The following is a 12,724-nucleotide window of genomic DNA, read 5'->3' as shown; positions in this document are numbered from 1 at the left end:
TTTTGTGATTTTCATATCTTCAGTTTGGTAGCTCCTAAATTTGTGAAATAAATATGGTTGTGTTCCTTAGGAAGTGTAGTATTTAGGAAAAATATGTTCTTGGCTTCAACAGTAGAAATTTCTGGAGATTTAAATAGGGATTTCAAATGTGCTTTTGAATGCATTCAAATTTGTTTATTTTATATCTAGAGTTCCTGTGCTCCAAAAATTATGAAATTTTTGTGGTAAGCTAGTCTTAGCATATATGAACTCTGGTAAAAATTTGAGGACCAGTGCATGGGTAGATTTATAGTTATAGATTTTTCTTTTATGAATAGTCAATCCTTGCATGAATTTTTATAAATTAATTATGAGTCCAAAATTCATGAAATTTGTTGGAGGTAATCCTAGTACCATATGGATGTTAAGAAAAATAGGAAATCTGTTGCTTGACACTTTCCAATAGGATTTTCCATTTATGCTATTTCAAGCCTTGCTGCCTTATCATTTTTGTATAGAATGTTCTACTTAGTAAAATGACATGAAATTTTTATAGTAGTCCTTTTATAGCATTAGTAAGGCACTGTAAATTTTTAAGAATTTAATAAGTATGTCTGATATATGTTTAGTATTTAACCTAGATATCTAAATAAAATAATAAAGGTAATTAAATAAATAGTTTGGGCTTCACCATTATATTATATTAACTGTATTTGGTATGCTTAAACTATTGGTAGATTCTATGTTGTCAAATTTTGAATGATTACATGAAGTAGAAGTATTATTACTTTATATTGCATGTTAAATAGTTTCCGGACTGATTCTAGAGTTTGATGAGTTGCATGTTGAAACTGATGTGTACTGTAAAAATGGTTAATAACAAAGTTGTAGAGAATTTGATAAGCTTTCCAGAAAGTCCAGGATCACTATTTTTGGATTAGTAGAACTCCAGTTATGAGTGAAACAAGTAGCTACTGTTCGTGGCATAGTCGATGTATTGTCGAAGTAGATTCAGTAATAATCGAGAAGAGATATGCACCTACTCAATAAGCATGATGCACTTGTTAACATTATGCATTCGTAATACTCATGCCATACTCATGCATCTAGGATCGGAGGAAGAGATCACGTTGCTGGAATTCGAAGAAGCAGAGGAAGGGAACCAGCAGGAGGATCCGCAAGCCGCTGCTCTCGAAGGCGTGGAGCAGAACCCTGAAGAGCTTCCGGAGTGTCCTGACCATCGCCCTACTTCCTTTCTACGAGGCAAGCCCCGGAGCATTATAAGTCTCCCAGTAATTTTACAAATGTTTACTTACGTATTTATGATTGATGCATTAGGTTATAAGAGTTGAATGAAACCACTTGATGCATGTACATTCCTTGTCCAAATATTACACCTTTAACCGGTATAGGTCCAGGATCGAATATATATGCTTAGCCATGCTTAGACCAGTAGAAGTCGGGTGATGTCCGGTCACCTGTGAGATATAGGTGGATACCGGAGCACGGTTGGCTATATTTGCTATCGTGGAACAAGAACCATGGGGTAAAAGTAAATCAAGACCGGACGGAAAGTCGATAGAGAAGCAACAAGACATGGAGGTCTTGGGTGTGGACTTATCCCCATCTGTGTCGATTAAGGACCGTACCGTTGTTGGTGCTTCTGACAAGATTGAACGCATGCCTCTCACTTAGCTGGCCGGATAACTCGTTCCGACCGCGAAGCCGAGTAATTCAACTCAGGCCGGGAATCATTCTGTTGTGCGCTCCTTCCGGGGAACGATCAGACTGAGCCCAAGGGCAGGCTTGGCCTGAGCATCCTGGCATCTAGTGTTCCAAATTATGCGGCGCAGTACGGACCCGCGAAATGTGTACCGGAGTTGTACCAAAGGTGACCTAAGGCTATCGTGGCTGGTAGACCTGTGTTTGTGTTAGGAATAAATTCCCAGCTGATTGAAATCGATTCGAATCGCCGTCTCTCCCGGATAGTGAGAAACTTGGCTAGTCCCAACATCGTAGCAACTATATTATGAAACATGATGGTTCAGATGAATATGGAATTACAATACCTGCTATGGTTACTATTGTATGCTTTTAAAGGATATACCACATGTTTGGCACAGGATAGTTGCTAATCTAGAAAGGGATAGTTATAATTAACTTGATAAAGGAATCATAATTGTACAACGGGTAATTGCCTTTTACGCAAAATGTTGTCAAGTTACGTCCACTTATACAGCCTTGCATAATCCTTGGAGTCATTTTATTTCTGGTTCATGACGGGTAAGTCTAGCTGAGTACCTTCTCGTACTCAGGGTTTATTTTCCCATTGTTGCAGATGGCACTATGTATCATGGTTATTGCAAGAGTTGCTTCTATCCCGCTGTGGATGAGGAGTAAGCCTTGGGCAGGCTTCTTTAGTAATTCCTATCTTTGCTTTTGTGGACCGTGATCTGGCGTGGTACTGTATCAAACTATGTTGGAAACTTTATCTTCGAACTTATTTGCTTCCGCTTATTTACCAAACTCGGTTTGTAATAACTTTTTATTCGTACTCTGATGATGAAAGGTATCTGTGAACTTTATGTAATTTGTGGCATGTATGTTGAATCCTGTACGATCTTGGTTGTTGTAAATCGTTTATCGAGACCCGTCGTGGTACTCGACGGACTACCGGGTTTATATAGGTTCAAGTATGACAGTGCGACCGCTTGCGGATTGCCATTGTACTTGTATTCTTATAAATTGGTCGGTTCTGCGACAAGGGCCGGGGCATAAGGCACGAGGTTCACCTGAGCCGCCACAAACCCCACCTACATCCTAACCCTAAGCCGATCTAGAGAGAGGGCGCTGCCAAAGACAGGAAGACACCACCGCCGCATCTTCACCGCGGCCTCTGCGACCGCTCCTCCACTGCGACGTCCACACTATCGCCGGACTCCACTGCTACTCTACGCCTTCACCGTGTCACCGACACTGACGCCATGGCTAGCTCGTCTACCTCCAAGGCGACCGATGGTTTGCTAACACCGCATCCCTCTCTCTCTCTGTTGCCTAGCACTAGTTCATATTCTAGGGTTTACCGTATCCTAAATTCAAGTTCATACACGCTAGATCTGCTGCTAGTCGATCCTAATGATCTTTCAGATCTTGGTCACTGGCGCCATTGCGGCGGCAAGGCTGCCTTCTTATTCATGCTCATTAGCTCCCTTGGTGAAGGCCGGCGGAGGGCTGTTTTTATGGGCCTGATTGGTTTGTGACCAAATTTTTGCTAGTATTTGGTTTGCTACCAAAACTTGTCAACATCTCACATTTGGCTTACCAAATCTATGGCAATTTTTTTTGCCAACTTTTGGTTGCCAAATCTTTGGTATGGCAAAATTTGGTCGCAAATTGTCAGCAACCCAACTAGATTGCTTACATAACTTGATTCAATTAGCAAATCAGGGTACAAAAAGGAAGAGGGTTGGTACAGAGAAGCTAGGAGGAAGATGAACAATACAATAAAGGTAAAAGGTAATCTATTGATAATTTGGTTGATGCCCTCGCTTTGGCCTCCTGGTAACCTTATGTAGCTGGAGCCCCCTTGAGCCAGCCTGGCTTGGACCCACATGACGTAACCTTATGTAGCTTTGGCATTCGATGTCACAACTTGCTCGAAACCTTCTCAATTTTTTACCACAGCCTCCACATGCGATAACACGACGCCTCGACAAGTTTCGTGATTTTCGGACTTCGTTTGCATTTTATATAATTTAAAATCACATTTCCGGCAAGTACCTCGACATGTTACGTCAACGAGATGCTCGAGATTTCATGTGAGTTCCTGGATACGGCCTAAACATACCCTAAATATCATGAGTATCAATTTTTGGATGACCAAAGTCCATTATTCCATGTACCTGCAGTTTAAATTTCAAATATCCCGAAAAATTCGACGAAACGAAATAAACTAATGAAATATATCAAAAAAGTCAAAATTGCCCCAAATTTTAAAATAGAGTTTGAAATACTGTCACAAGGCCCCAGAAAAAAATTTGGGTGCCATGGGGGCACTCGGCAAAGTGGGCTTTGCCGAGTGCCGGCCCAGGGGGCACTCGGCAAAGTTGATTTTCGAAAAAAAAAATTGCCGAGTAAAAGCCCACCGGCCCAACCCCGCGCGGCCCAACCCTAAAAAACGCCCCCAGCCACGCCCGCTCGCCCCCGCGCCCACCACAGCCGCCGCCGCGCCCACCCCCGCCGCTGCCGCGCTCTCGCCGGCGAATCGCTGCCGCCGGCGAGTCCCGCCCTCGCGCCCGCGTGCGCCCGCGCCCTCCGCCGGCCTCGCCCGCCGCGCCCACCCCCGTCGCCGGTCGCGGTGGTGGCGGCGCTCATGGAGCTCTGCGAGGCGCTGTCGTTCTGCGCGGAGGACGCCGGCGGGTACTTCCCCACGGAGGCAGCCGCGCGGGCGCTGGTGCGGCGGGCCGGCGGCGGCGGCGGCGGCGATGGCACGGGGCTACCCCGGACGTGATTCTGCTGTCCGTGCGCGCCATCACGTACCTCTGCGACGCCATGCCGCGCGCCGGGGACGCCGTTGTCCGCCACGGCCTCCTCCCCGTGCTCTGCTCCCGGCTGCTAGCCATCGAGTACCTCGATGTAGCTGAGCAGGTAACCCAAAAGCTCTCACGGCCTGATCGGATGATCACATTTACCTTGATGCGTTTTATCCGACCATTCTGTTGCGTATGCAGTGCTTGCAAGCTTTTGAGAAGATATCACGGCGGCAACCTACCCAGTGCTTGCAGGCGGGCATGATCAACGCTGTGCTGGCATACATTGACTTCTTCGCTGCAAGCATTAAGGTTAGAATCTTAAAGAAATCACCTCTGAAACTGAGAATTGAGTACATTTGCTAATTTGATGCCCACTTCCATGGTTCAGAGGGTTGCAGTGTCAGCTGTCGCAAATGCCTGCAAGAAGGTCCCGGCCGATTGCTCCCAGTTTGTTCTCGATTCGGTCCCAACTCTCTGTAATCTTCTGCAATCTGAGGACAAAATGGTACTGTTGTTCCCCCATATAACTGAGATCATTTTGGCATGTAAAGAGTGCTCTGCTTTTGTTTCTAAGTGATGTCAATTTCCAGATAGTGGAGAAGGTTGCAGCTTGCTTGATAAGCATCGTGGACTCCTTTAGCACTTCAGTTGATCTTGTGGACCAGCTCTGTCACCAGGGTGTTATAGAGAAGGTCCTACCTTTGATCCACACTGGTGGACTCACGGCCCTTAGCCCATCGACATGCAGTGTATGTTTTCTCTACAACAATTTGTTGCGTGTGCTCGATATGTGTTGAGGCAGCTGACTATTGTGTCTCGTGGTTGCAGAATCTGATTGGGCTTCTTGCTAAGCTAGCCTGTACTTACTTGTGGCAGTGAAGTCTCTATTTGAGCTGGGTGTTAGTAGCACAATAAAGGGGATTTTGATCACTTCAGACATCTCCCATGGCATGCCATACTTGCCTCTGGAAAAACAAAACAATCAGGTTGGCCTTTTCACATCTTTACTTCTAGCCAAGTAGTACAAGATGTGCATAGCGGATGTGTTCTGTTGCTCGCTGATAACAATAATTTTTTTTATAGCTATCATAATGTATACTTTTCTTTTTATAAGCAAAGCAAAAGATTACGCGTGTGCTCTTCCCTTGACTCATGTGCATTCAATAGTTTTTCTTTTGCATGTGATATTGATTTACTAGTATATTTATATGAACTGATGAAGTTTGGTGAAATGAAGATAATGTCAGAGATTTTCCCTAGTGGTTATGCCAGAGTGCATGCCAACACTGTGTATTTGGCATGCCATATTTTTAGAGCGCAAACTACATTTACAACTTCTTACAATTTCACCAAATGCATCGCTTCTCTTATTAATCTACTCTTTTTTAGTCCGTTAGCAATTTATTTGAAAATGGGCACTTTTTTCGTAGTACTCTGGTTTTCCGCTTGATAGTAGGTACATCGCAGGTAGACAAGATCGTTTCCATTGCACAGCATTTTTTTATTATAAATTTGAAACAAAAATAATAGAAAAGAAGAAACGAGTATATAGAAATCCTAGAAACTTGCTGTTTTGTTAGAACATCCCTGCTGGCAGTTTTGGGCCCTGAAAGTTTTTTTTTATTTTTTTAAAAAGTACTTTGCCGAGTGCCCCTGCCCAGGCACTCAGCAAAGTATTTTTTTTTAAAAAAAATCAGAAATTCTTTGCCGAGTGCCTAAATAGGGGGCACTCGGCAAAGAAATTATTTAAAAAAAATAAAAAAAACTTTGCCGAGTGCCTGGGCAGGGGCACTCGGCAAAGTAATTTTTTAAAAAAAACTTTGCCGAGTGCCTGGGCAGGGGCACTCGGCAAAGTACTTTTTAAAAAAAAATAAAAAAACTTTGCCGAGTGCCTGGGCTGGGGCACTCGGCAAAGTAATTTTTTTAAAAAATAATTTTTTTTTGCTGAGTGCTGGGTCGGGCACTCGGCAAAATAACCGTTAACGACCGGCGCCGCAACGGCTGAAATTATTTTGCCGAGTGCCGCCCCAAGCACTCGGCAAATTTTTTTTTATTTTGCCGAGTGCCCCGATAAAAAGCACTCGGCAAAGACCCTTTGCCGAGAAAAATTTTGCCGAATGGACTTTGCCGAGTGCTACACTCGACAAAGCCTTTGCCGAGTGCAAAGGGCTCTTTGCCGAGTGTAAAAACACTCGGCAAACACTACTACAGAATGTTACTGTAGGGGCGGCTCTAGAGCCTATGTAGGGGCGACTACGCCAGCCGCCCTTCCTAGGGTGTTCCTACAGAGGGTGCATTTGAAGGGGCGGTTTCCTGACCGCCCCTGCAGTGCCCTCTGTAGGGGCGGCTGGTGTTTTCAGCCGCCCCTACAGTGCCATCTGTAAGGGCGGCTGGTAATATCAGCCGCCCCCTGTAGTGGACTTCTATAAGGGCGGTTGTATCACCAGCCGCCTCTGCTGTGTGTATTTGTAAGGGCGGTTCAATCAAGAACTGCCCCTACAGTGGATTTTCTAACAAAAAAAAATTCAAATTCCAATCTGACCACACACACACACATATATATATATATATATATATATATATATATATATATATATATATATATATATAATTCAAATTCGAATCTGACGGCTACAAATATACATATATACATCCACAAATACAAGACCATCATCACAAATCATAATTCACAAAAGTCATCATTACAACATAGTCCATTATGAAGTCCATCATTATAACATAGTACATTAAGATATCCACAAGTCCACATGCAAAACAAAGTCCAAACCGTTCCAAAGTCTGATCCAAATCATACCATAAGTCCACATTGTCATCAACAGCCTAGGGCTAACCTATCAGTCTCCCGAAGGTGTTGGTACAGAGGATTACTACCTAAGTCGGAAAGAAGATGATGGTAAGTGCCTTTATGATACACAATCTGGTCCATTATAAAGTTGCAAAGGTCGCCGACCATCTCTAAGAGCTCGTCATCCTTGTATGGGTTCCTTCTCGTGTCTTTATCTTTCTCCAACTACAAGAGAACAAGTTTAGGTTTACTATATCACAACATATGCGAACTTTTCATACTACGAGCGAAGAGGTTCAAACTTACCAGATTGGGGTTTCTGTTGTAGCCACCGATGGTACTCATCATAATACATGTGTAGTATCCACAATGTAGACTCCCAGGCTTCTGCTTGGGGCACTGTGTGTTTTGCATATGGAGATGTTAAGTAATGCTATTGACAGACACGTAATATATGAAGTACCAAAGTAAATGACACTTACCGCACATAGAGTTTTGACATACAACTTTTCCTTCCTATTTGGATGATGCCTCCCCTTATGTTCCTGGACATAGTGTCTGAATGCCATGTTCCAATGGTTTTAGCAAATGCAACTTGTTAGTATCCCACATTGAACCTTACAAGTATGTATACAAACATAGTAGCTAAAATGAGGATTGTCAATATGTATACATCTTGACAATTGTTATGAAGTCTTTGTATGTCTCGACTGGAAAATTCGCTGAATCAAAGACCCATGCCATGCTATGTGAGAGCCAGACGCCCATGCAAATCCAGTGATCGCTGCATGAATTTAGTCATAGAAGGAACACATAAGCTCTTTTGCATCGAACAAAGTAATTTAAACAAAGCTAAGTATACAATCGAACTTACTTGAAGTGGTATGATATCCATATATTATCGTGTTGTTGAAGATTTTTAAAACATAGGGCAATGTATGCCGCAACCTTGAGGGACTCTTCCAATATTTTCTTGTTCCTGATGTCCTCTTTCTTCTTAAGTGTCTTTCCAGCTACTAGTTCTTTGCAATCTAGTTTCCACTCTTTAGGGTAATTAAAATTTGTTGATGCTATAGGTGAAGGGTCTATATACCCGTGTTTCAGAGCTGGCCTCTTTTTTACAAAGTCCGCTTGCATTCTACAAATCACGGTGCGGGTTAGTTACAACAAAATTAAAAGATTACATTCATATCATATCGAGAGGGCAAGGACTTACAGGCACCATATGCGAATCAGATTCATTTCCATTCGTCCGAGTGGAAGCATGCCTGGATATCCTTAAACTCAACGGCAATTTGCCCACCTAGGGCTCCAAATGTGCCGGCAGGGATCCATGCTTGTAAGATTTCTAGTTCTGTTATCTGAGCACACAAGTACCAATCGTGGAACTTTCTCATTCCACGTGGCAAGCACTGTATGACTTGGTTTGGTAGGAAGTTCTTGCCTTTTTCATATTTATCCGGGCAATCATTTGACCATTTGAGGTTATCAACAGCTGGATACTTGTTAAACCCTTTGTGTAGTTTGCTAGTGGTGCCCTCCTCAGTGGTGCCCTCCTCAGAAGCTGGTGCTCTGAATTCTTTTACTTGGTTCTTAGGCTTGAACTGGTCATGAGCCATCCACTTGTGCATCGATGAGACGTCATTAATGCCCACATACGATGGCCTTATCTTGATTGGGATTTTGTTTCAAGCTTCCCATTCGGGCACGTCCTTGCCAACTTGTGCATCACCTGCTCTAGGGGTCACTTGTTCTTCACGTATCGGCTGTTCATGAGGCAATTGCTATTCATGAGACACTTATTGTTCATGTATCGGCTGCGCTTGTTGATAAGGATGTTGCATCTCATCATGCCTTTCCTCGGTATGAGCTGGAGAAGGACATGGCATGTCATCATGCCCTTGCTCGATACGAGGTGGAGAAGGATGTGGCATGTCATCACGCCCTTGCTCGGTACGAGGTGGAGAAGTCTCTAGCGTGTGGTGGTCATGGTCATGGGCCGGTGAGTATACCTCCCCGTCCTCGACGGGTCGCTCTAGAGGATGAACTTCAGTCGGAGTTGGCGAAGACTCGGTCAATACAATGTCCCGTCTGTGCCAGAGGATGAACTGGTTCATGACGTCTTCGAGTAACACGAGCCCCTCGGGAGTAGGGTGTTCTATCTTCTAAGTCATGAACTCGAGCTTCACGGTATGCACCTCGGCCCGAGTGTAGTCCTGCGGGATGTCCCTATTGTGCCACGTGCCGCCCGGAGGATGTGCCACGCCCGTTGCCACCTCAATGATCATGTTTTGCCTGCCCATCGGAACCACCAATTTGCAACTGGTTGGCGCCTGTATGCGATCGATGGGGGTTCCGGTTGCATTGGAACCTTGACTGCTGGGAACATCCGGAGGGCTACCAACTACCGCCAGTTCTCTGAGCGGCCCCATTGGTATTTGTGGCTCCATCGTAGACAGTCCTTTCTCCACCAACATCTTTTCAACTAGAGCCTTCACTTGGCGCTCAAGATTAGACTCTCGGTCTCTGCCATGTTTCTTGTACATGTGCCTCTCCTCTACGAATCCATGCTTCCAGGACATCCTCTTCCATAGCCCTCTGGTGCGTCCTGTGTGCTTGGGGTTTCCCAAGGCAACGGTAAGCTTGTCCCTCTCTCTAGAAGGGTTGAATGTGCCCTTCTCCTTGTCTTCAGCAAGTTTCAGTATTTTTTATTCTACCTCTCCGGTCTCCGGCTTAGCAAACTTGAGGCTACTACCAGATGAATCGACACTCCTCGCGTATATCCACTGTTTAAGGCATGGCTTCAACTTTGGCACTTCCGTATTCCCGGCAGCTTCGACCTCTATGTCCATCTTCCTAAAGACCTCTTGCTTGCCAGCGTAGCCACCGGGGCCTAGACGAGGGTAGTGTTGGTTCTTCTTCGCCTGCTCGCTGTTACGGGCACTGAGGGACAATGATGCCTCTGAAGTCTTCTCAGCCACGAGCTCCTCCCATTGACTAGGAGTTATGTTGCCATACTCGTGGAAAGGAGTTAACTTCTGTTGGATAAAGTTCTTGTTCAGCTCTGACCGCCAATGTCGGAAGCTCTGCCCCATTATCTTAAAAGCATTTTGTTGTACCAACTCGTGCATTCCCTCCAGAAACCTGAAGTTTTGCTTTAGCTTCTCCCATAGGTCTACCTTTTGGCTCATAGGTACAAGATTCCAGCTATGGATAGCGAGGTTCAACTTATCTCTAACTACAAACCCGATGTGATTACGAAATTTCGCCCCGTATGTATATGGCTCAAGGATCTGCCCGTCTGGTCCGACCTCCGTTATCACATAGCATGCCTTGTCGTGATATTGGTTTGGCTTTCTAATCCCCCCTCGTTTCCTCTTTGGCTGGGCAGTCTCAGTCGTGGTTGTGTCCTGAGGTTGTGGAGCGGAGGCCTCATTGTGAGTACCTATGGCTCCTTCCTCTGATCTCCTTTGCCCTGCTACATATTATCCGGCAAGACGAGCCGGAGGCCGACGTCGTCTTTTCAGAGGTTGAGTAGGGACGACCTGTGTATCCGGTAGGTCAAAAGTGTTAGTAGAGGTAACATAAAGCCATAGCATTAGCCAAATTTACAAGCTACTAAGGCTTTATCCGTACCTCGTCGTTCGGATCAAAATCCTTGTCCAACTCGTCCTCCATTGGCCTCCGTCTAGGTCCTTGTGGGAAAGGATCCTCGGGACTTACATATCCCCCTAATGAGGTGTTGTCATCATCATCCCCTTCTTCACCTTGGGCATCCTCTCCGCCTTCTCTTCCCTGGCCCCCCCACTGGATCATCATCATCGACAAGGTCCTCCTGAGTAAGCATCACTTCTAGACCCTTTTCTAACTCATTATCGAACTGCTCTTGAGTAAACTGGTCATCTAGTTCTTGCTCTCCATGGGATGGCTGCTCATCATTCACGGGGCATCGGGATGCACTCTTTGATGTTCGCGACATTTCGTGCCTTGTTCTAAGAGATGCAAGAAAAAAAGTAGTATAAGTAGTAGAAGTAGTAGTACTAGTGGTAGAAGTAGTAGTACTAGTAGTACAAGTAGTAGTACTAGTACTAGTAGTAGTAGTAGTAGTAGTACTTGTAGTAGTACTAGTAGTAGTAGTAGTACTTGTAGTAGTAGTAGTAGTGGTACTTGTAGTAGTAGTAGTCAAACAAAGAGAAAGCAGGACTAGCCCACTACATAGCCACTTTTAAGTCATGAGCATTGTAAACCTCAAATTTCTACCTTAATACAGTGATATGCAACGAGAGAAAAAAAGTCATGATAAGATCGGATCAGACACATACAGCTAGCATAATAACATTTAAAAAGAACTCCAAAGACACGAGGTGATGAAATAGTGTGGATAGGTGCATCAGCAGTCACTAATTGCAGATCAACCCCAAAGACAGAGGCGAGGTTTTACATGTGACAAGCCAACACCAAATTGAATTGGACTCGCTAGCTAGGGTAATCAGATTCTGCATGGGAGCACGCAAGGGCCCAACAAACTTTGCAATCAGTCGATACAAACTTTGCTATCAAATGGGTACAACTTAGAACTATTTGAAGAATAAGACATCATCTTCTGTTTTAACCTAACAGAGTAGCTCCAGTTGGAGAATCGTACCATCAACTTCTTCTGTGTTCATATCTAAGAATAGCATCAGCTTCTGGAGAACAGAGAGGTGTTGCAAATGGCATCTCTGTGACTCTAATGTCATTGTTCAAAAGTGTAGCTCCAGCAGCAGGAGGAATTTTGTAAGTATGCTACATTCTTTTTCCGGGCAAAAAAAAGTTTTTTTTCTGATTGATGAGATTTTTTTCTTGCTATCATACAGGTTTTCGTGGGCTCAGAAGCACATGACTGGGCTGTTATTACCAGGTACATAAACTACACATACATGTCTACTTGTGATGCCTATGGCCTTATCCTTACTTGTAGGATGGCCGGCTGCTAAATCACCGCAAATTACTGAGTGCATATTCCTGTTTGAATTGTGAAAAATGTAGGTGACCAGATCTTATTCCAGATGATAAACATGGTGGCAATAATCGGACTAATTTTGACGAGAACCAGGTGCTATCAAATTTTCTTGGATGTAAACTCTGGAGAACCAGGTGCTTCCTTTTGTCTCCTTTTCCTCGGCTCCTAAATCCCAACATGTATAGTTATCTACAGTTATCAAGTGTCAAGTCTCATCAGCACAGAAACGCTTGATGAGTACCAAGTGTAAACACAGCTATACTGACCTAGACAATTATCTACAGTGTACAGTCTCATCAGCACAGAACCTAAATGATTTCAGATGTAAAAGTGATGAATACAGCTATACTGACGAGTACCTAAATGATTTCAGATGTAAAGTGATGAATACAAAAGTTGTTCAAC

At 44.2% G+C, this 12,724-nt stretch overlaps 2 protein-coding genes and 1 long non-coding RNA gene across 4 annotated transcripts; 2 read left to right on the top strand and 1 right to left on the bottom strand.

Annotated features, from left to right (window-relative positions):
- Window positions 1–4,480: 4,480 nt before the first annotated feature.
- Window positions 4,481–4,968, top strand: LOC136526267 (E3 ubiquitin-protein ligase UPL4-like; the record flags this gene model as incomplete). Its single annotated transcript, XM_066518996.1, has 3 exons — window positions 4,481–4,626; window positions 4,710–4,820; window positions 4,900–4,968. Coding segments are annotated over exons 1-3 (276 nt in total), but the record flags the coding sequence as incomplete, so codon positions are not given.
- On the top strand, window positions 4,969–12,459 carry LOC136525215 (uncharacterized). Of its 2 annotated transcripts, XM_066518206.1 has the most exons (6): window positions 4,969–5,016; window positions 5,102–5,260; window positions 5,388–5,497; window positions 11,938–12,093; window positions 12,174–12,217; window positions 12,346–12,459. In XM_066518206.1, the coding sequence occupies exons 2-6, from the start codon at window positions 5,254–5,256 to the stop codon at window positions 12,347–12,349; spliced, it is 321 nt and encodes a 106-aa protein (XP_066374303.1). In that variant the 5' UTR covers window positions 4,969–5,016; window positions 5,102–5,253; the 3' UTR covers window positions 12,350–12,459. The 2 variants fall into 2 exon arrangements, 1 of the variants encoding a protein (XP_066374303.1); XR_010776455.1 differs by lacking the exons at window positions 5,388–5,497; window positions 11,938–12,093; window positions 12,174–12,217; window positions 12,346–12,459 and adding an exon at window positions 5,340–5,377.
- On the bottom strand, window positions 7,339–7,924 carry LOC136526999 (uncharacterized). The gene is made up of 3 exons (XR_010776654.1): window positions 7,800–7,924; window positions 7,624–7,716; window positions 7,339–7,542 (listed from the first exon to the last, which is right to left on the bottom strand). It is a non-coding gene; the product is annotated as an uncharacterized lncRNA (long non-coding RNA).
- Window positions 12,460–12,724: the final 265 nt, after the last annotated feature.

Source organism: Miscanthus floridulus, chromosome 19 (assembly GCF_019320115.1).
Source record: "Miscanthus floridulus cultivar M001 chromosome 19, ASM1932011v1, whole genome shotgun sequence".
Classification (NCBI taxonomy): Eukaryota; Viridiplantae; Streptophyta; class Magnoliopsida; order Poales; family Poaceae; genus Miscanthus; species Miscanthus floridulus.
This window is presented reverse-complemented; position numbering and strand designations above follow the sequence as displayed.

Excerpts from the sequence above, each read along its gene's own strand:
- LOC136525215 (XM_066518206.1), top strand. Across the intron at positions 5,498-11,937 it reads TGGAAAAACAAAACAATCAG|AGTAGCTCCAGTTGGAGAAT; the intron begins GTTGGCCTTTTC and ends TTAACCTAACAG. Across the intron at positions 12,094-12,173 it reads CCAGCAGCAGGAGGAATTTT|GTTTTCGTGGGCTCAGAAGC; the intron begins GTAAGTATGCTA and ends GCTATCATACAG.